Below are 20,978 nucleotides of genomic sequence, written 5' to 3'. Positions count from 1 at the left end.
CTCTTAAGTGTCAAAGGTTGCAGACCTCTCAGTTAAGGGCTGTACGGTGTTGCAGCAGTTCACCTCACAGCGATAAGGGGTGCTGGTTTAAATCCAACCAGGGACCTTTCTGTGTGTTTACATGTTCCCCCCGTGCTTTAGATTTCTGTGGGGGCTCCAGCTTCCTCCCACTGTCCAAAAATATGCTTAACAGGCTGATTGGCGAGTCTAATTGTCATTAGATGTGAGGTGTGTGTGTGTTGTTGTTGTCAGTCTCTGTATGACCCTGAAATCGACTGGCAAACCACCCTGAGACCCCTGAAAGGAATAAGCCTGTTTGGAAAATGGATAGATGGATGGTTTAATTTTAGGGAAGTTATATGAAAACCTATTAACATATTGGAAATATTTCCACATGGTAGAATTACTATTTATAAATAATAAACTTGTTTTAGTTTTTTTTTTATTTTTTGAAATCCATGTCCTGAGCATGTATCTCTTTAAATTTAATTTAAAGATGCATTTTTACCATATATGCCTCACTTCTGCTATTAGCTTATATATGTTATGCTAATAATTGTTCATTTTTCCATTATTAATTGAACATTTAACCTGTATGTATTCTTGGATATTTTGTGATCACGTCAGCTTTTTTAAAAAAATGTTTTTGCTCCTGTTCACTTCAGGCTATCGCATTTTTGAAAAAAATATTTCACAGTATTTTTGTTTTAGCTTCATTTTTTCTATCATTTTAGATGAGAAGAATTTTAGCTCTTTGAGGATTACTGGTTTGGAATATGTGATCAAATTCGAAGAACACTGTCTCTCCACTGTGCTTCCTCAACGTCCCGTCAAGACCATTATGAGCACTTGTTGGTACTGCAATGATCTGTTGCCAAATTCTGAAGGACGTGTGGAATCCCTTGCCTCATTTTTGCCTCAGAATATCATCATACATAATGGAAGCAGTTTTTATTAAACCAGGCTAACATTTCCACTCAGAGTAGATATGCTTGTGTGTAGCGTACCACAGCCGACCAGAAACCTGATGGAAATTGTAGATCCTAAGAAACAAGTGTGTTGCAATATCGGCTGCAGATTATCTATTAAAATGTTTGAAATTCTCTTCAGTTTTCAATCACTGCTGGTTCCAATATCATCACATACAGTAAACTGGGTTCTCATAAAACACCTTGCTTTCATTTTATGTTTCAGTAATTAAAATCTAGTATTTCTATTTAAATTTAAGATTTTATCAAAATACTTTTCATTTTTTAAATATAATCTTAGAAATGTCAGTGAAAAGAGTATGCTTTGATAAGGATGCACTAGATTCAAGCATCGTCTCTTTGGATTTTTGTAGAATGTTGCTTCAATGGATCATTAGTATGAAGGTGAAGTATTAAGAACACATGAGACAAGGAAATGAGTATTCTTTACTTTATTCTTTAAATCTGCCGCCAATTGTTAAAAACATCAAGTTGCCAAATCTTTTTATGTCAAAAGGATAGACATTATTTTCTCCAGGAGATTTCTGGGAAGTGTAAAATTGTAGTTTGTTTCAGAATCTTTAAAGAGACGGTTAGGTAAAGACAAATTAGGCCTTTTTACAGTTTTCTGAACAAAGGCTTGGTTGTGTTCAAGCAGTTAGGTTTCTGGACTGAAAAAGGGGGAAAAAATGACATCATAAAGTGGTTCCCTTATTTAGACGTAGAGGTGTTGTTGGGGAGCAAATGTGGAAAGAGTTAAGTGTCACAGTAACAAATAGGAGCTGAGCTAAAGACCTGCTGTTATAAATTCAGAGTGAAAAATCCCCTTATCCACTTTTTAACTTGTTGGAACCTGTAAGCAGGCTGATGAATAAAACACAAGGTCTGTCATATAATAACTTTTATTAAACTGGAGCTTTATGAATACAACGAAAAAGATTAAAAAGGAAGACAGAATCTCATCTTCCTGTCTGTTTTCTATGCAACACTCTGTCTGCTCCTTTGTTGGGCTTCGATTCTGTAATGAAAGGAGGATGATATGACAAATTGTCCAAGAGTGTGAAGCCACATTTACCAACATCTCCTACTTTACTGCCTTTTTTTCTCCCCAGATCATCCAGCGTGTCCTTCCCTTATACCCTTGTCTCTCTCTTCGGGTCGTGCTTTGTGTTATGAATTCATCTGCAGATAAAGCAGATCTATCATTCTGTCATGAAGGCAGGGAAGGGAGGCAGACTGTGGAATGCTCTGGCTCCAAAAGCTGGGAAGGGCTCCGTGAACACCGCTATGCTTCCCTTCACATCCCCGCCGTGCCGTCTATTGCCCTCAGTTTGAACGTCACTCTCCTGATCCGTGCAATGCCCCAGAAACCCCCCGCAACCATTCCTGTCTACCTTCAACAACCCAGCTCCGACCGAACAGTCCATAGCTGTAACAACATCCTGCTTGATTTAGCCAGAAATCCCCACCCCTTACCAGGTTAGCAGTCTCCAGCTGAATAGCACTCAGCATGCCAATCAGATAGCAGGCAAATTACAGAACCAGCAAACAACATGGAAGAGGGAACCGTAAGATTCATTAAAGGCAAAGAACTCAGAAAGTCTACACTGCAGATTTCATGTCCAGCACTTTTTCAATTTCAAATGATGATCTGAGGTTTGTGTTGCATGTATACACAAAACAATCACTGTCACAGAATTTATATACACTACAGCGATATACAATACTTTTTCTACAGCTGTCAAATTCTTTGTCCACATCTAAGAGTGTCTGCTCGGTCTCACACAAACCACAGAAGAGCAGAGGTGTTTTTTGGCAGCAGTCCGAAAGGAGGAAACATGGCTAATTTAACTAAATCAAACAGCTTTTAGACTCTGCATTCACACTAAAATTCCTCTCTGACAAAAGCACAGTGACACTAAATGATTGTCCCTGATGAGGTTCAATAAAGTTTCATTTTAATGCAGGATTTAGTTTGCATTGTAAAAGGCTTTTAAAGCTGGGGAAAAGGTACAACAAATGACAGGAAGTATGATAAAGTGTGCTTTTAAAGTCTGTTTCTTCACGGGTTTGACACATAAATGAAAAAAAAAATCTTCTGTTAACGTGATTTTCAACTAAGTATTTAAAAAATGACCAACATTAAAAGTAGATTCAAAAGTTTCCAAGATAAGACCTAGTAGATAAAGTAGATATACCTAGTATTACTGTATGCATAGGGATGGATCTATCATACTTTAGGTTTAGTCAATGCAAATAAACCATTTTAGTTGCCATAGAAGTTATAAACTAAAGATGTAAATTAAAGTAGGCCAAATTTATGTATTTGTTACATAGGGATAGTTGTTTTAAACAGTTTATTACGTCAGGTTGATTTATTTAGCAAAAAGGTTGCTTCAACAATCATTACAAGTTCCTATACTTCCTGAAATAACTGCTGCCCACCATAGTTTGAAACAGTTTTCCTTACATTTTGCTTTGATAGAGATTAAGTTGGAAAAATGTGATTTTCTTTCCAAAAGGTTTTTAAGGGGACTAGTTTCCTGATGCTCCCAACTATATCTACATTGAAGTAAAAACTTCAAATAAGATTTTTTGTGCTACCTCTCATTAAAACACTGCACTCAAATTTTTTTTTATAGAACTTGTTTTATTTTTAATCCATTTACTTTTATTTCTGTGAAGTGCCAAAGCTATTGTGTCTCTAAAAGCCACTTTGAATTGCCCCTTTATGTGTTGTACAAATAAAGCCTTGCCCAAAGAGCATTTGTCCTATTAAGATGAACAATTATTTAACCAATCTTTCTGAGGTTCTTTTTTCATAAAATGTATACATGCAAGCCACTTGAATAAGACAAGTGGAGCAAAAGGGTAATAAATTCTGCAACATGACACAAAAAATTATATATTAAGTGGAAGTATGAAACTGTAGAATTTCAAGCTTTGCTTTGTAAATGGTGTCATATGGGGAAGTGATCTGGCCTGAGAAATCCTCTACTAAGTTTCTGAATATCTTGTGCAGTAAAGCAGTAAAATTATGTTTAACTTCCTCGCCTGGTCTTCTACATCCAGCTTTTCCATCCTGTGTGCTGCTGTGTTTGTTTTTCTTATTTCTTCACAGAGAAGAGCTGCTTGGTGGGAATGTGTTGTTTTGGTGCCAAGGCAAAAATAGACGGTAAATTAAAGAGTTTTCTGAGATCACCCCACTGTGGAGCATGACCTCAAAATAGCACACAGGCATATACTCACAGAGCCACATACAAATGGGAAATACACATTTTTGCTGTCCTACTTCTGTTTCATTCAGGCAGCAGGAGTGACACTCGCACAAAATCCTGTGAAATGTGCCAGCCGGCAGTCCTGCACTAAAGTTATGTGTCTAGGAAGGAAGTTCTGAGTCTGATTTACAGATGTTGGTCAGAATTATTGCTTCATTTCATCTTATTTGGAAACACATACAGACTTAGCTCCGCATGGGCGTCCACAACAATTGTCTTTCATTTGACAACTGACCATTTTAACAAAAACAGACCTCATTTGTGTTCCAGATTCATTCTTAACATCCATGAAACTATCTGTATCAGCACAGGTGTTTGTCACACTCACCTTGAGTGAGTCAAAGCAAGCAATGACTCTGCCATTTTCCACCTGACAGCTCTTGGCAGGGTGGGCAAACTTGCACTCGTTGTCTGGACGTGAACAAGTTCCTCTCTGGAATTCCCGACAGACTTCTAGTGTCAGCCACTTTGTGTCCCGAATCGGTGTCACATTCACTGCCATTTCGAACCCGACAGCAGGGATCGCTTATTAGGAAAAGTTATCCAGCAAAAGGAGCTATTTCTTTGTCGATATGGTTTTAGCAACGCAGAGGGAAATGATGGCAAAAAGTAGATAAAGGACATGAGAAAAAACTAAACTTGAGTGGTTTTGCTCCCGACGTTTGATCTGAATGAAGCCTGTGACGCCTTTGATTCACTTAGCACCAGTGGTTCCTCATAGGAGTCAGTCTGTGGCTAAAAAAAAAAGAGACCTCGGCACCTTTTACTCAGGACATGAACTAGTAAGGGTCACAGATGCAAACCCTGTTATCTCTCTTTCAAGAAGCACGCCGGTTTTCTTGATCCTCAACTGAGTTGTCAGATGAAACAAATAGCAAAAAAGATTATTGATTACGCTGGCCCATGATGACAAAACAAAAAGCTGGGGGAAGAGGGGAAAAGGAAGAGAAGTAGCAGGAGACCAGATGAGAGGACAGCAGTAAGACAATTTCCTTCTGCTCACAGGAGCTGATAAAAACTGTTTGTCTTCAGTATCAGCCTTTGTCTTTAGAGAAGGAGGAAGTATTTGGCCTCCGCAGCAGAGGGCTGAGTGGCATAGATGGAGAGGTCTGGCAGACACACAGAGCCGAATTCAGGGGGGGGGGACGAGGGAGGTGTCAGTGGTGTGAAGACATCCTCAGTGGACGCGGCTGGCAGTCACGGCAGTCTTGATGCCTCTGGTGTAGCTGGCAGCTCCCACAGTCATGAGCTGGCACAGAGGCACAGGCGGCTTCAGTGGAGCCAAACGGCCACAGGGTCAGCAAATGAAGGCACTTCTCTCTGCGGACAAACGGGGTGGGAGAATGTCAGCGCAGCGCCCCTCACAAGCTCAGAGACAAAGCCCCAACATGTACAAACACACACATTTTGAACACATTTGTTATTCATTTTTGTGTAAATCCTGCCCCTTGGAGGCCCTGAGACTAATTTGGTGGATAATCCAACAGCAGGCTGTTAACAGTGTAACTCAAGCATTCATGCATAAACTAAAGGAGAAACATACCAGGGGTGTTAAGAAAAAGGCATGCTTATCTGACCAAAAATATACAGTAAATACAACACTTTTGTTTTTGCTCCCATTTGTCATGAGATGAACTCAAAGATCTGAATATTTTCTAAAAAAGAAACACAAAATAAGCATTTCTTTAAAATATTGTTAACAAATCTGTAACAGTGAACTCTTCTCCTCTGCTAAGACAACCCATCCCCCCTTTATAGGTATGCAAAATCTTGATGCTGATTAGACACCCTGATTATTGCACAGGTGTGCCTTAGACTGGCCACAATAAAAGGCCATTGTGAAAAGTGTTGTTTTGTCGTTATATTTTTGTTTTTGTGCAGGTCAGTATCTGGTGTGACCACCATTTGCCTCATGGTGTACAATATATCTCCTTTGCATAGAGTTGATCAGGTTGCTGATTGTGGCCTGTGGAATGTTGATCCACTCCTCTTCATTGACTGTGCGAAGTTGCCGGTTATTGGCAGGAACTGGAACAGACTGTTGTAAACGCCGATCAAGAGCATCCCAAACATGCTCAATGGGTAACATGTCCTGGGAGTATACTGGTCATGCAAGAACTAGAATGTTTTCAACTTCCAAGAATTGTGTGCAGATCCTTGCAACACGGGGCCGTGCATTATCATGATGTAACAGGTGATGTTCTTGAAAGGATGGCAAACAATAGGCATCAGGATCCCATCACAATATCTCTTTGCAATCAAAATGTCATCAATAAAATGCACCTGTAATCTTCGTCCATGACATTCGCCTGTCCATACCATAACCCCACCGCCACCATGGGCCACTCGGTCCACAACATTGACATCTGAAAACCGCTCACCCACACGATGGCATACACGCTGTCTGCCATCTGCCCTAAACAGTGTAAACTGGATTCCTCTTTGCAGAGAACAACTCTACAATGTGCCATCCAGTGTGAGCATTTGGCCCCTCAAAAAAGTTATGACAACAAACTAGTCAGCTCGAGACCCCAATGAGGACAATGAGCATGCAGATGAGGTTCCCTAGACAATTTCTGACAGTTTGTGTGAAATTTCTTTGGTTTCTGCAACAACGTGCAACATCTGTGGCATTGTGCTGTGTGATACAACTGAACATTTCAGGGTGGCCTGGTATTGTGGCCAGTGTAGGGCACACCTGCACAGTGATCATACTGTCTAGTCAGCATCTTGATGTAGCACACCTGTAAGGTGGAATGGATTATCTAGGAAAAGGAGAAGTGCTCACTATAACAGATTTGTGGACGATATTTGAGAAAATTGTTATTTTGTGTATGTAGAAAATGTTTTAGGTCCTTAAGTTCATCTGATAAAAGACGGAAGCAAAAAGTGTTGCACTTATATACTTTTTCAGTCTATTAATATTCTTACTTTGGTTTCAAGTACAATTTATATAAAAATTCTTTATGCTAAAAATATATATATATATATATATATATATAGAGAGAGAGAGAGAGAGAGAGAGAGATAGATATATATTGTTCCAATACAAATGAACAAAATGACTTATCCCAGATTTAAAAAAAAAAAATTGATACAATTTTTTGTAGAGGGTAGAGGGTACAAATAAGGATGGTCAAACCTAGCTAACAGTCAATTTGCTCATCCCTCGTGAGACTGAAATTTGTTGTTTTAGTTGGACAGAAAGTTTTACCGCCACAGCTGGCAGCTGTTCAGGTACGACAGCAAGATTAGGATGAAATAAGGTCACTCTCAAGGAGAAACAAAGAGAATGACAGTGTAGTTTATGCATGTTCCTTTAACATTTTGGAGTCAGTTCAGGAAGGCTCTGATTTATGAAGATAGTTTGTGAATGAGCTGCCAAGCTTTTAATTAGAAGATGGCCGCACCATCTCCTGAGCCATGTGTTTCAAAATGCCACTGGATCCTCTGCAGTTGAACAAATGTAATGCTTTTTGAAAAATCTCACTGAGAGGGCAGTCAAATATGTTTGGAGTGTAAAAAAAAAAATAGTTAAAAATGCTGAATTTTTAAGGAAGTATCAAACTGGCAGGAAGGCCAAACCACCTTTGAATAAAATCAACTGTGATCCAAAATATCAGATAAAATGATGGATATTGTAAGATTTTTACACCCAAAACAGTTCTATAACATTGTAAATAAAGCCAATGAGGTTGAAAAAGCTTTCAAAACCACAATGTAAACGTGTTTATTTATGTGTGAAAATTAGGCTTTTACCCTTTTTTGGGCTTTCTTGTGCAACAAGCCACCCAGAGGTTACATGGTATTCTGACTGGGCTCCAATTATTTTTGTTGTGTAACTTACTTTAACTGGTAAGTGCAAGGATTGTTCCTTTGAAAAAAGTTGGCAATTGTTTATCTTTAATTCATTTAAAAAGTTGCAGATTTACTTTTATTTATCTTCCATTGTAACCCTTGTGCTATCCTGGGCACTTTAACATTGGGAGTTGGGTCATGTAGACCCACTAGACAGTGCGCTGAACCTTTTTTCTTCAATGATTTGTGATCCTCACTCGTGTCCATGGATTACATGAAATCTTTCCACCTTTATCTACCTTTGATGGTAGGGAGAACACGTCAATGTAAGCGTTGGGTCATCTAAGATAGCACAAGGGTTAAACTGTTTAATTTTTTTTAAATATTTTTTAAGTTTAACAGCAAAGCCTAATTTAAAGATATGATTTACTATAGCTAGCCCCTGAACATATTAGATGACACATACAAAGACTTGAAGAAATTTCAAAGCTTTATATAATGAATATCGTGCCCTTTTCTTTCTTGATGAATATATTCAACTTCTTAGATGACAGGAAATGACATTTTACTCAAAGAAACTTTCTAGAGCAGACATGAAGCAAATACAGACTGGTGAATGTTTACTTGCTTGACAAAAGAGTTTTTATGTGCTTAAATTGAGCAGTGAGATTCGATCATCACAAACACATGATGCATAGCTATAGTGATGAGAAATGGCTTCAGTTGTCACATTTTTTCAAAAACTAATAAAATTATGTATAGATATAGATATCTATAATTTTTTTCAAGAATGGATGTGGACGGATGTTGTACATCATCTATCTACTTTTTTCCTGAACCTGAAGATAAGCCAACTTGAAGGTCAATGGCCAGTGACAAAAAGTGGATGGTTTTCAGATTGATAGGTCCCAGACTCTAACTACCTATTAGTCATTGCCATATCCAGTTTGGTCAGGGTTAGGTGTACAAAAACAGGCAGCACAATATCCTGTGCCATGAGCACAGTGACAGATTACTGCATCCTTGCTCACTCTGCAATGTGGTCAGAAAGCTTTGTGGTTTAATCCACTGCCCTCTCCATTTGAGAGTGTTCCTGCAAAACCCTGTATGCCATGTACCCCGAACATCTCATTACAAATAAAGACCCAGTACCATGGAAATAATGGCAAAAATAATGTAAAACGTTTCCCAGCAAAAAACAAAATGTAAACTTAGCCACTTTAACACTGATGTGTATGTCACTACTCAATCGCACTAATTTTTTATACAGATAAGGCCCAAAATTATTGAAGAAAAAACACTAAATGCTATTTAAACTTCACCTTTGCACTGCAACAGTAACAGATGAGTACAGGTAGAGAATGCAGGACTGCACACTGAGAAAGATGCAAAAACTATTCTGCTTCAATTTAATAATGTTTAACTATATATATATATGAGAAATGTCCTGCTTTTTTGACTCATTGTGACAACTGTTCCAGTGTAGAGGAAGAACAACAAAATGTAAAAGAAAAGCCTGTTTTTTTATCAAGTATGCTAAAATGTAATATACCAAAATACATTTTTTTTATTTCAATCTTGATTACAGCACACTGACATTTTAAAATGTAGTTAGAGAACAAGTTTTTTTTTTAAAATATCACATTAGTAGATCAAATCATTTGTTGCTTGTGTGTCCTTCTCTCCTCCTTTATTTGGGTCAGTCACTGTGGTAAACTACTTTTCCATTCCAAAGCTGATAGTTTAGGCAGTAAACGTGTGGTGAAACATATACATAAACGTGGTTAAAACACTACACACAAAAAGGAGAGCTGAGGTGAAAGAGAAAAAATGCAAGCCACTCTTTTAATTACCTTTTCTCTTTCTTCACAAAATCTTCTCAAAATGTTTTCTTTTTTTTATCTGGGATAATAATTTTGTTAATTTGTGTTGGAACAAACTGATCCACTGGATTTAGGGATGATAGCTGTTTTTTTTTTTTTTAATGTAGTAAAAACAGGAACATTTTCAAAGAAGATAAAGTCCTGGATGTCGTCTTTGTTCATCTAATTAAAATTGACAAGAAACACCAACTAAGACTCCACAACCCTAGTCTTTTTTTTTTGTTTGTTTTACAGTAATCCCTGACACAATAGTTGCTAATTTAGAGGTTTTTGCGTGTTTAGTCAATCAGAATCTAGAATCTTCTCAGCTATAACTGCTGTGAGTGCAATAGTAGCTAAAAAAAAGCAGGAAAGTAGAAGTCAATCACCTGGTATAGACCAAGACCAAACATTTCGTTTCTGAATTTGAAACCAGCCTAGAACTTTTCAGTGTTATTAATCGAATAACTACTGGTTTCAGAAAGAAGTGATTTATAAGCTCAGTTAACCAAGTACATCATGATGGACACAGTCATGCAGCAGTAATCCAAAATACCCCAACACATCTGACAGTGCAGTTTAGAAGATGATGAGTTAGTCCAGTGCTACAGAAGTGAGGGAAGAAAATGGTTCCTTCTGAGGCTCAGCTGTTAAATTCTTCCAAAATGTATTCTGTAAAGATATTTTTACTCATATAACTTACACATTTGGTCTTGATGACCCTGAGTCCTAGCTACCCCTCCATAGGCTTAAACTGCTGGGGTCATTTAAGGATACACTGGCTGTTTTTTTCTCAATTTTATAAAAAAACTATTTTTGTAAATCTACATATTATTGTTGCAGTTACAAACTCTTCTTTTTTCTGTCTTAAAATAGATGATTCATTGTTTTTGTGTATTTTTGTGTGCATCTGTCTTTTTCTCTCATGCCAGACTTTTACCTTGATGACTGAGGTCCTGGAGGAGATTTTCTTTTGTAAGATTTCCAGTTACCCAATTTTTTGCTCATAATAGAGGATTACACGGAAAACCTTGTTTTATATGATGTATTTGTAACTTATGCAGAGAAAAGACAATTATTTCATGAATGATCGAAATGATCAGAATGAATGGCTGAAGAATAGAGAAATTAGTGGTTTGCTGTCACACTTGAGCTGACAAAAGTGCTGTGCAGTTGCAAGAGGTGAGGTGGTGTTGCCTCTAAACAAGCCCTGAAGAGGATGGACAAAAAGCACAACATGTCCTTTAGCTGACATATAATGATAAGCTTTTGTACAATGCATCTTTAAGCTTTTGTTTGAAATTGTTTCTTTGGATTTATTTATTTATTTATTTATTTATTTATTTATTCTTTTTTTATGATGCACAGCACCAAAAATCTGTTAATCTGTATGATTCACTCGTTGGTCCATGTAGCAGTCTGTCCTACTTTTCCTGAAAAGCACCAGAGTGCACTTGCAAGTGAACTCATACATTCAGGAAGACCTTAACTTGCTCCAGTTTGGATCAGGTGGGAGTTCACATTTGAAAAAAAAAAAAGGACTATCCAAGGAAACAAATCTTGGTGTGGACCAAAGAAAACGAAAAAAAGTCACTTAAAAATAGAAACTAAAGGTGTCACCTTTTCCCTAAATGTCATATAGATTTATACAACAGAAATATATTTTAGCCATACAGTTACAAGCAAAACTAACACAGAATTTACAGACCTGAACTCCATTTTAATTGTATTCGGCAAAGACATGGGAGGGAGCACTTCAGAAACAAAGAAGGCTTTTATTTTTTAGCTTCTTCTGAAGATACATGTTTATGCAGAAAAGGGAAATCTGAGATCCGAGCAAAGCCCACCAGATATCCAGTAGCACTGAACTTAAGTGTGTGAAATAAAACGCCCCATTATTATGAAGACCGCATGAATGAAAACGGACCAAACATCTGGGGAAATCCTAACAAATTTAAATGAAGAAATGGCAATGCAATTCTCTTTAAGGGGGTTTCTAAGGGCTTTTATATAATTATATAATGTATTCCAAATGGTGAAGTCATACACAAGAAATAATTAAATCTAGTGTGACACAACCTTCTTATGTATTAATAGTCCCAGTCTCACAGAGCAAAGTGAATGAGGCTCCTGACACGAGGCTCCCCTTAAAACAAAAGACTGAAACAAATGAGCATCACAGGTGATTAATGACTTTGCTATTGCAGAAATATATAAATAAAGTAGACATCAATAAGCACCTTAGCATTTGTGAATAATGCATGTGGCCATTTCCCATAGCTAGAGGCAGAAGATATTATTACACCATCAGATCAACTAGCTGAAGTAATAAGTTTGGGCTGAGCGAGAGGTGGGAAGGGCTGAGGATATTACGCGCTGGTGAAAGCCCAATTTCCCCTTCATGTGCATATGCATGGACATTTAAAAATAAACAGGATGATACATTAACGTTAGGTATCATTTCTACCTAACTTCAGCTGATGACATGTGAATAGCACTCACTCCAAGAGTGTCACCAGGTTTCGAGGACCCTTTTAGTTAGAGAAGGCTGTGTGATCTTCAGCTAATCCTTCTGCTAAACTGTGCCACACATTTAGCTGAAGTCTGGATTTTTGTCACAGCTGCAATGACTCTTCGGGGCGAACAAAATAAACCAAAACGTATGTAAAGTAGATTTATTCAAAAAGGAATAAAGATTGCAGGCTTCCATAAGTTTTTTCAAAGCAGAGCTAGGAAAACAATGTGTTCAGAGGTTGACTCCTGTTTCACCAGTCATTAACTGAGAGGCAGGGTAGACACGACAGGAATCCATCATACAGGCGCTGCTAAAAAGTGAGCCAGATTCACAAATGGTGACAGGATTTCACCTGCCAGGGACATATTTCATTCAGAGTTTGTACTCAGAACCATACAACCTGAGTCCTTTTTGCTTGTAAATCGGTGCTAACTGTTGATATATAGCCTAAAATGCAACTTGTGGATAAAAAAAAACGTTCACACAGAACCTTCTTTGTGTTTTTAATCATGGTCACTCTGCATTGACTTTTCGGTTCTTGGAGGTGAGGAATGGAAAGGCAGCATACTTCATTATCTCCTCTACATCTGTTTTTCACACTTTCAGCTGAGATTGTTCTACATTTAGAAGGCAGAGAGATAAATCCTTTGGATGCTTCAACTGTCTAGCTGTCATGCAAGCAAATAAAATAGGTGTTTGGAAAGTGGGGTTTAAAGCCGTGGCTCAGCCACTAGATAGAGTGATAGACCAAATGACAACTGATATTGCCAACTTTGGCACAACTGTAAATAATACTCAGACGAGGTTTTGTTTACGATGACGTCAGCGGCTCGGCTTCTGCTTGAAGTAGCGGCACATCTTGATATCATTGTGCACTGTTTGGCATCTCCTATTTAGAATTCCAGAGCTAACTGAAGCCACATTCAGCTCTGCATGTGGGAGTAATGCAGAAAGGATCAGGGGGAAAACGGAGTGAACAGAGGCCAGATATGAGCCACTTGCTCACCTTGAGTGACTCCCAACAAGGAAAATAAAAAGACAAAAAAGTGGGTGGAAAGCCAGCAGAAAAAAAAAAACTAGTTCCTCTATGCTTGATTTTGAGATGACGTAATGATCTATGACGGGGAAAAAAGACACTTAAAAGATAATGAGAGGTAAGGAAAAGAAATTTCCCAAGAGAGTCACAGTTTAAACCTCTTAAAGAGCTCTTCTCGCGGCTGTCTATCAATCAAAACCTTGTTTGTTTGGGCAGAAAGTTGATAGTTCACACATTCCTTAAGTGTTACAAATACAGCGAATAGATTTCCCTTTCCGTTTGCAATGTAATAGAGATGATGAAAGGCGGAAAATATTCAAACATTGGTCCAAATTTAATCGCGCCACACAGCAGGTCAGAGGTTTTGAGCTTCCAGAAGCATGACTTTAAAAAACCTAAATAAGTCTGACAAAAGAGGAAGCAGAAAAAGAGGGAGGGGAGGACATTTAGTACTGTGAAAGGTTAAAGGGCACTGACTGCAGCAGCAAAAAACAGATGCTGGCTGCTTCATATTACACCGCATCCCCAGCTGACCAGGATTTCATCTATAACTGACCTGAGCTGCCCTTTATACTGATACGAGCATTAGGTAAAGTCAGATTGGGGGGGGGGGCTGTTAGCGTCAAATTGAGAAAAGGACACCAGAGTTGGTGACAGGAAAAGGATAAAGCTTGCAGAAGAAGGATGGGAGGCTTACAAAAGTAATTAGTACAAGCTGGTGAGAGGGAGAGGTTGGTGTCAGGCCATGAGAGGGAGAAATCAAGATGCGTGTAAAAAAAAAGAGGAGGAATAAAAAAGGAAGGAAACAGATTTTTGGTGGATTTCATCGCTTTGCTTCGACATCTTTCATCCTTTTTGTCGTTCCTAATCGCCACCTGTTCTCTCTGACTGTTTGTCATCACTAGCGTGAACTCATGCTCTTCCACATTTTACCTCTTCTGCTAAATTGTGATCAAAATATCATGTGGCACAAACATGTCCACGAGCTCGTCTTTTAATAGCAGCTGTCCTCATTTTAGTTGTCCACTGTCTCAGCCCCCTCTCGCTTCTGCTTCTCGCTGTCTCTCCATGTTCACACAACACCTTATGCTGCAGTGCCACAGTAATGTGCTGCAAGGTCATCATCACCACGGCAACTAGATAAACCATGCTTAAAGCAAGGACAAAGTGATTAATGGTGTCAGGTTCAACGCCGTGTTATAGTTCTGTGCTGAAAATTGTATAAAAGCCTCGGTGCTGTTTCACCATCTTATCTGGAACTGAATTAGTCTAAAGCCTAACGGAGGTACAATAAATGCAATACATGACAGACTGAGCCTGATCACATTCATCCTGTTTCTCTATTTTGATCTTCAGTCCGTTCTAAACTCTGTAAAGTATTTGATTGACCTCCAAAGCAGAAGGTCCTCTCTTTTGTTTTGCAGTTGACTCTGAAATATTTTTGGTTCTGGTTAATAATGTTCTGATTTGCACTATTTCTAAACAATCAAAAAATAAATAGTTTCGGTTTTGCATTTCCCGTTTAACCGATTAAGCCACAATCCTTAGCATGTTATTTAAAAGTAATTCACTGGGAACTTCTCTGTTAGTTCAGTTAAGCAAGTTGCCTCTGGAATATCTTAATCAAATAAAACTTTAGCATATTTGCTGCTCTGACCACTGAATCTTTTAAATCAGTGGGTATAGTTTCATACACTTCAACAATTTATTGTTGCTGTTCACCTGTCGGCATATCCCTTCAGGGGTCGCCACAGCGAATCAGCTCTTACTGATTCACACAGGTGGTTTGGCAGAGTTGTATGCCGGATGCTTTTCCTGTCACAACCCAGTATTTATCCGGGCTGGAGACCAGCACAGGTGGACCCAGACTTGGGTCCAATCTGAATTGCTCCCCTACCCCGCTGGGTCCTCCCTATTGCTCCAATTGTAGGAGCATTTAAAGGTGTACTGGAGTCCAAAAGTATTTTTTTAAGGAGAAACAGTAGTGACAGAAGGGCTGGGTATTCCTCTGCCGGTAGGGTGATTCACGCCATAGAGTGATTGGGAGCATTGCTTCACTTGGGAGTGTCCTGAAGTACTGAAATTTACACTTAAATTTAATTGAGTTTTTGTTCTTGCTTGACTTTTTAAAGTTATTAAACCAATGAAATGTATTCGCTAACTTAGATGACAGACCTCTTGATGATGTCATCGAACAGTAGTGAAGTCCGAAATTGAAGACACAATTGTTTTCTATATTCCTCTACTTGGAGAGATATGGAAAATGAACCCTGATTTCCCATGTGCCAGTCCTACATGCAGCCAATTGAGGCATCCAGACCTTACACTTCAACAATTTGTTAAGCAGTTACATGAAAATTAAGCAAGTAGTTCATTTACAAAACAACAAACACGGGGAAGCTTAGTTTAACCCTTGTGCTATGTTAGGTGACCCCACCCTTACGTTTTCTCCCTACCATGACAAAGGTGGATAAAGGTGGAAAGATTTCATGTAATCCATGGACACCAATGAAGATCACAAATCATTGAAGAAAAAAGGTTCAGAGCACTGTCTGGTGGGTCTAGATGACCCAACTCCCAATGGTTAAGTGCCTAGGATAGCACAAGGGTTAAACATTTTGGAAATTACAAATCGATTTAAATGCACCACAGGGAAAACTTTCATTAATTCTTTTCCTATTTGTTTTGCAAATATTTTCAATGAGAAACATGTAATTTTTTGACATGTAAGCTTCCTCAGTGGATTGTAAACTTTCCAAATCTTTCAAAACTTTCTCACTTGAATGGGATTCTCTTTCTGATAAGACACGTAGGGGAAAAAAGCATTTGGTAAATGGGTGAAATTTAATAAAAGACTGACCACAAACAGTGAGGTGACAGAGCCTCATCATCGGTTGAGGAAGTACAGCTGCGGAGATGAATGGAAGGTCAGTGGGTCCATTGCTATTCAGGACACAGCTGCACTGTATAAGTAGTATGAACGCATATGCGTAACTATTTTTCATATGCTCTCCTTCTGACACACACACACGCACACACACACACACAAATGGAGTCTGCCCGTGACTCCCTCCTTCAGCTATAAGACAAACAGAGGAGAGGAAAGACAGAGAGTGCAGTCAAGTGGCACGTGTGCAATCTGTCGCTTGCACTGTGAAATCAGTGCGGGTGTTTAAAAAGCTTAATGTGCAGAGTCAGATGGTGAGGAATTTATGGTGGACAAGAGAAGTGAGCTGGAGCGTATTTAAACACATAACAACAGATTTGTTTGTGGGTGCTATGGAGGGAGGTGATATGCATGCATATGGCCAATGCATACAGGTGCATTTGCCTCTCACTGTCACTGCAGTGTGACTACCTGGCTGTTGTGATGTGGTGTGGTGTAATACAGCAGCAGCGAGGATGTCACTGAGCTCATGGACATAAACCAACCAACTGCCAGACTAGTCTGCTCCTCTCAGGAATAGCAATGGAGGAGGTGTGTGTGAGTGTAAGTGTGTGGGTGGGGAGATTGAAAAAAGATTGGAAAATGACTACAAAGAAGAAGAGTCAGACAAACGAAATGACAGAACCATTTAGAAATGTGAGACATTCTGGAAAAAAAGTCACCCCATTTTATTTTTTTAACTCACCAGTGAAAATGTGCCAATTCGACATGTGGGGTTTCAAGAGCAGAGGTTATTATCACTCAAGTGCAAGCAGCAACAGCCTCCTACTCTGATGCATGTCAACCTGGACAGACATGAAGGCTTGAATAAGGTAGGCATAACAATGAAAATGGCAAAGACAGTGATAGACAGATGGACAGACAAGTGAACAGAAGGGAGGTATCAGTGGCATGGCCTTTAAAAGGAGAAAAAAAAAGATATATTCAGCTCATGATAAAATGGATGTGGAGTGAGAGGAATGTGTCAAATGGGGTGAAGTAAAATAGAATCAATTTGATTTAAAGACAAACTCCAACTGAAATCACGTTTTTGGTCTATTTAACATGTTCTCGCAGCATTTTTTACTGATGATGGAGTACATTCATAAAGACAATTAAGCTTAAAATTGCATTCCTGACTAATCCCTTTATTCAAATTGTTAATAAGGAGCTGACAGTTAATGCCATTTGAAAATAAATGTATTTGTGACATAGAAAATACATTGGGCTGGCCACAAGTTCCATGTTCTGCTCCATTCTGATGCATCCACTGGTGAACAAATGACTAGATACATGTACTTCTTTGTTTTCCTCATCTGAACTAGTATCTGGCTCTAAACTGTTTGACTGGATAGCTACAATATTGCTCACCTTTTTTGTTGCACTGCTGGTGTTAGGTTGAGGTGTGAGTGGCTGTAAATTAGCGAGAGAGAGCAGAAAAAAAAGGGATGATGGGAAATATGCACAGGGTTAATCTGTGCCAACGGTCCCGCCCACAATTCAGAGTTGAATACGACAAGACTACTGCCGCTCTGCAGAAACTATGTCCTAGAAAATTACGGGTTTTTTTGTTTTGTTTTGAAAGTGACATAATCATACTTAAAAGACCACTTGAAAAGCTTTTAAAATAAATCAAATCCATACCTTTTTTCATTAATATTTTTATTCTTACTCATGCCATTTGTTTTTCTATCTGTTATATTTTTTGTTTGGCTGCTGTAACAACTGAATTTCCCTCCGGGGATCAATAAAGTCCTATCTTATCTTGTCTCATCTTATCTCATCTTATTTTGTCAAAAGATGACTGCAGTGGGGAATTTAGGGCTTGTGCTAGGTGTTAACAGTGATGCTTCTTGCTTCTTAAAAGCTAAATAACTCATCTATATTGCTAATTTTGTGGTTAAAAAGACAAAAAAAAAATCCAGAATAAAAACAAATAATTGCTTGTCTATTATGTTTTCCAGATTCTGAGAGATTTTTTCATATTTGGAAATTTCAAAGTAGTTGATAGTCACTGAAGGAGGATCTTTTCAAATGACACACCTGATTTCCAGGCTCTCCCACGCATATGGCCAAACAGGGATAATCTATACTCTGTGTATGACCAGTGGTTCAGTTTGAAACCTTAATCTCTGTAAATCACAGAGGACTCCTTTATGGGGCTGGCTGTATTTACTATAGATTACATCTTCCAGTGCTGTGCATTAGTCCAGGGGCAGCTTTGCAGTCTGCAGGGAAAACAGCAATCATATAGCTCTGACAGACTCCCTGTGATTTTCCCTGTGAAGCCAACTGGCCTCACAGGACTCCCCAAATAACTTGTCTGGGCAACTGTCTATCTGCCACTTACATACTTTGTGTCAAATTAGCAAAGCTTGGGGCCCAATGTCATCTCCACTCACATTCTCCTGATGTCACCTTGATCAGAGCATTTGCTCTATTTTTCCTGGATAATTGAATCATGCAAATTAGGCTAAGACTGCCCGATTCCCAGTAAAATACATTTTTTTCCTCCAACAATCATTGAGCTAATTTACATTCAGCAGACCACTGATGACAGCCAGAGACATGACATCACTTCCATTGACAGACTACTTGAGGAATGAAAATAAAGGTGGAGGGATGCAACAAGGATAAATATTTGTCAAGCATTATATAGTTTGAGTGAATACAGTATCAAGTAAGTAGAGGTTTATTTTCTGTTAACACTTTTTGAGATAATGGTGATAATTCATAATAATTCATGATTCGATGCCTCTGTACTCTCTCTGCTTTATACTCTGATGACCTTGTAGATCTGCCGTCTCAGATCTGCAGAGAAGTTTTGGCAATCAGGAAGCCAGACAGAGAGAAACAGTCTGCGCTATTATAAATTCGAAAGACAAAGAATGAGGCGGCAAACTGTTGGAAAGAGACAAAGCCAGGATGCATGTGAATAAAATACTGTGAAAGAGAGGAAGAGGTGTTGGGTGTGGACTCAAATCAGCAGCAAAATGCAGAAGCATGAGACAACTTTTTTTTTATAAAATCAATGAAGTCATCAAAAAGGAAGATAAAAAATCTAAAAATCCTGATTTGAATTATACAAATAAATTGTGCAATTAAAAAAAAATATATATATATATATATATATATATATATATATATATATATATATATATATATATATATATATATATATATATATATATATATATATATATATATATATATATATATATATATATATATATATATATGTATATATGTTTTTTTTTTCTTTTTTCAAAGAGGCATACTATAGCAGCTCAGAACTTTATCAACAGTTTGATCTGGAAGTTGAGCAAGGTATTTTGGGAAGGGGGTGACTGTGCTTACCACCATGCTTTTGATGAGTGTACATCAGGAAGCTTCGGAAGGAACTTTGTCTCAAAAAACAACAGCCATGTGGTGTTCACTTCTTTAATTCCTCAATGTGCAAATTTCAAAGGTTTTTACTTTCCATTCATGTTTTCCTACAGTGGTTGGTGTGTGTGTGTGCACTCCTATATATGTGTTTGTGTGTCAGACATGCACAGTCGGCCTGGGTGTCGCTTGCTTTTGAATCATTTCCTGGGGGCAGCTATAATATAAATACCAATGCCGTGCTGTTATACAAAAGAAGCAACGAATTGTTCACATGTGGATTGTGTGTAATATTGACACAGTGTGCATGTTACTTAATTCACTCAAGCAAGCATGTGTTTCCCTCACATTTAACACTGATATTTACTCAAGCCATGGGCGCAGTAACATAGGAGAGAAGGAACAAGTCTGTCTAGAGAATTAAGTGTCTTATTTGCACATGATTGTGTGCTACTGTAAGTGTTCGGTGGGTTATTGCACACTGATGTGTGAGGCCTTTTTCCACAGCGACATTCTCCGCACTCAAACTGCCTCACAATAACAGCAAAGTGTGGTGACAATCTCCAAGTGCACAACTTCATTCAACCAGACAACATCCAGATGATGAGCAAAAAGTATGGGGTGACGGTGAAACAGCAGAAAGTGAGCTGAACTTTGTCTGAACGGCATTCAACCACACGCAAACAGACCAAACAACAAAGACTTACTGTATTTCTGCAAGGATTCATCTGACTGCTGCTTAGGAGAAAAGTGGAAACGCCAAAACCTCATGCTTGCTCCGCAGCACTCCTCTCTTTCACTCCCTCTGTCACTGCCCCCTCCTCCTTCCTTTTTCCTTCACTTCACCCTTCCCTGCCTCTCCTCCTTCCTCCTCCTCCTTCTCCTCCTCTTTTTCCTCCTTCACTCCTTCCCACTTGGCAGGACCATACTGTATTCAGCTAGACCGCTCTCCATATAAGGCAGCCCAGCTAAACATGTCACACATAATTTATCCACAGCAGGCTGCAAGTTCACCTTTCACAGCGTGCACTTGGATCCTATGTATAAAAAGGGAGGAGAAGGGGGGAAAAAAACAGAACAGACAAACTTCCTCCGCTGTCAACTGGCACACAGTTTTTGCAATGGATGAGTGTCTGTGCATCTGTGTGCATTTGTTTATGTTAACAAATGCTGACAGTTGGACCATGAAATGCAACCAGAGACCAGACTGC

General features: G+C 38.7%; 1 protein-coding gene across 11 annotated transcripts in view; it reads right to left on the bottom strand.

The window, feature by feature from the left end:
* The window catches only part of LOC101171850 (muscleblind-like protein 1), a 74,489-nt gene that overhangs the window by 44,531 nt on the left and 8,980 nt on the right, over positions 1–20,978 (bottom strand). For 7 of the 11 annotated variants that reach the window (XM_078929902.1, XM_078929901.1, XM_020708221.3 and 4 more), the window contains exon 2: positions 4,575–5,566. In XM_078929902.1, the coding sequence (XP_078786028.1) occupies positions 4,575–4,748 (174 nt within the window). In that variant the 5' untranslated portion in view covers positions 4,749–5,566. Of the gene's footprint in view, positions 1–4,574; positions 5,567–20,474; positions 20,736–20,978 lie in introns of those variants that run through there. The other 4 variants (XM_011482486.4, XM_020708224.3, XM_020708223.3 and 1 more) reach the window with 4 other exon arrangements.

The sequence above is a fragment of the Oryzias latipes genome, chromosome 13, assembly GCF_053564925.1.
Source record: "Oryzias latipes strain Hd-rR chromosome 13, Olatipes_Hd-rR_3.1".
Taxonomy (NCBI): Eukaryota; Metazoa; Chordata; class Actinopteri; order Beloniformes; family Adrianichthyidae; genus Oryzias; species Oryzias latipes.
Note: the sequence above shows the minus strand (reverse complement) of the source record. Positions and strands in the feature narration are given on the sequence as shown.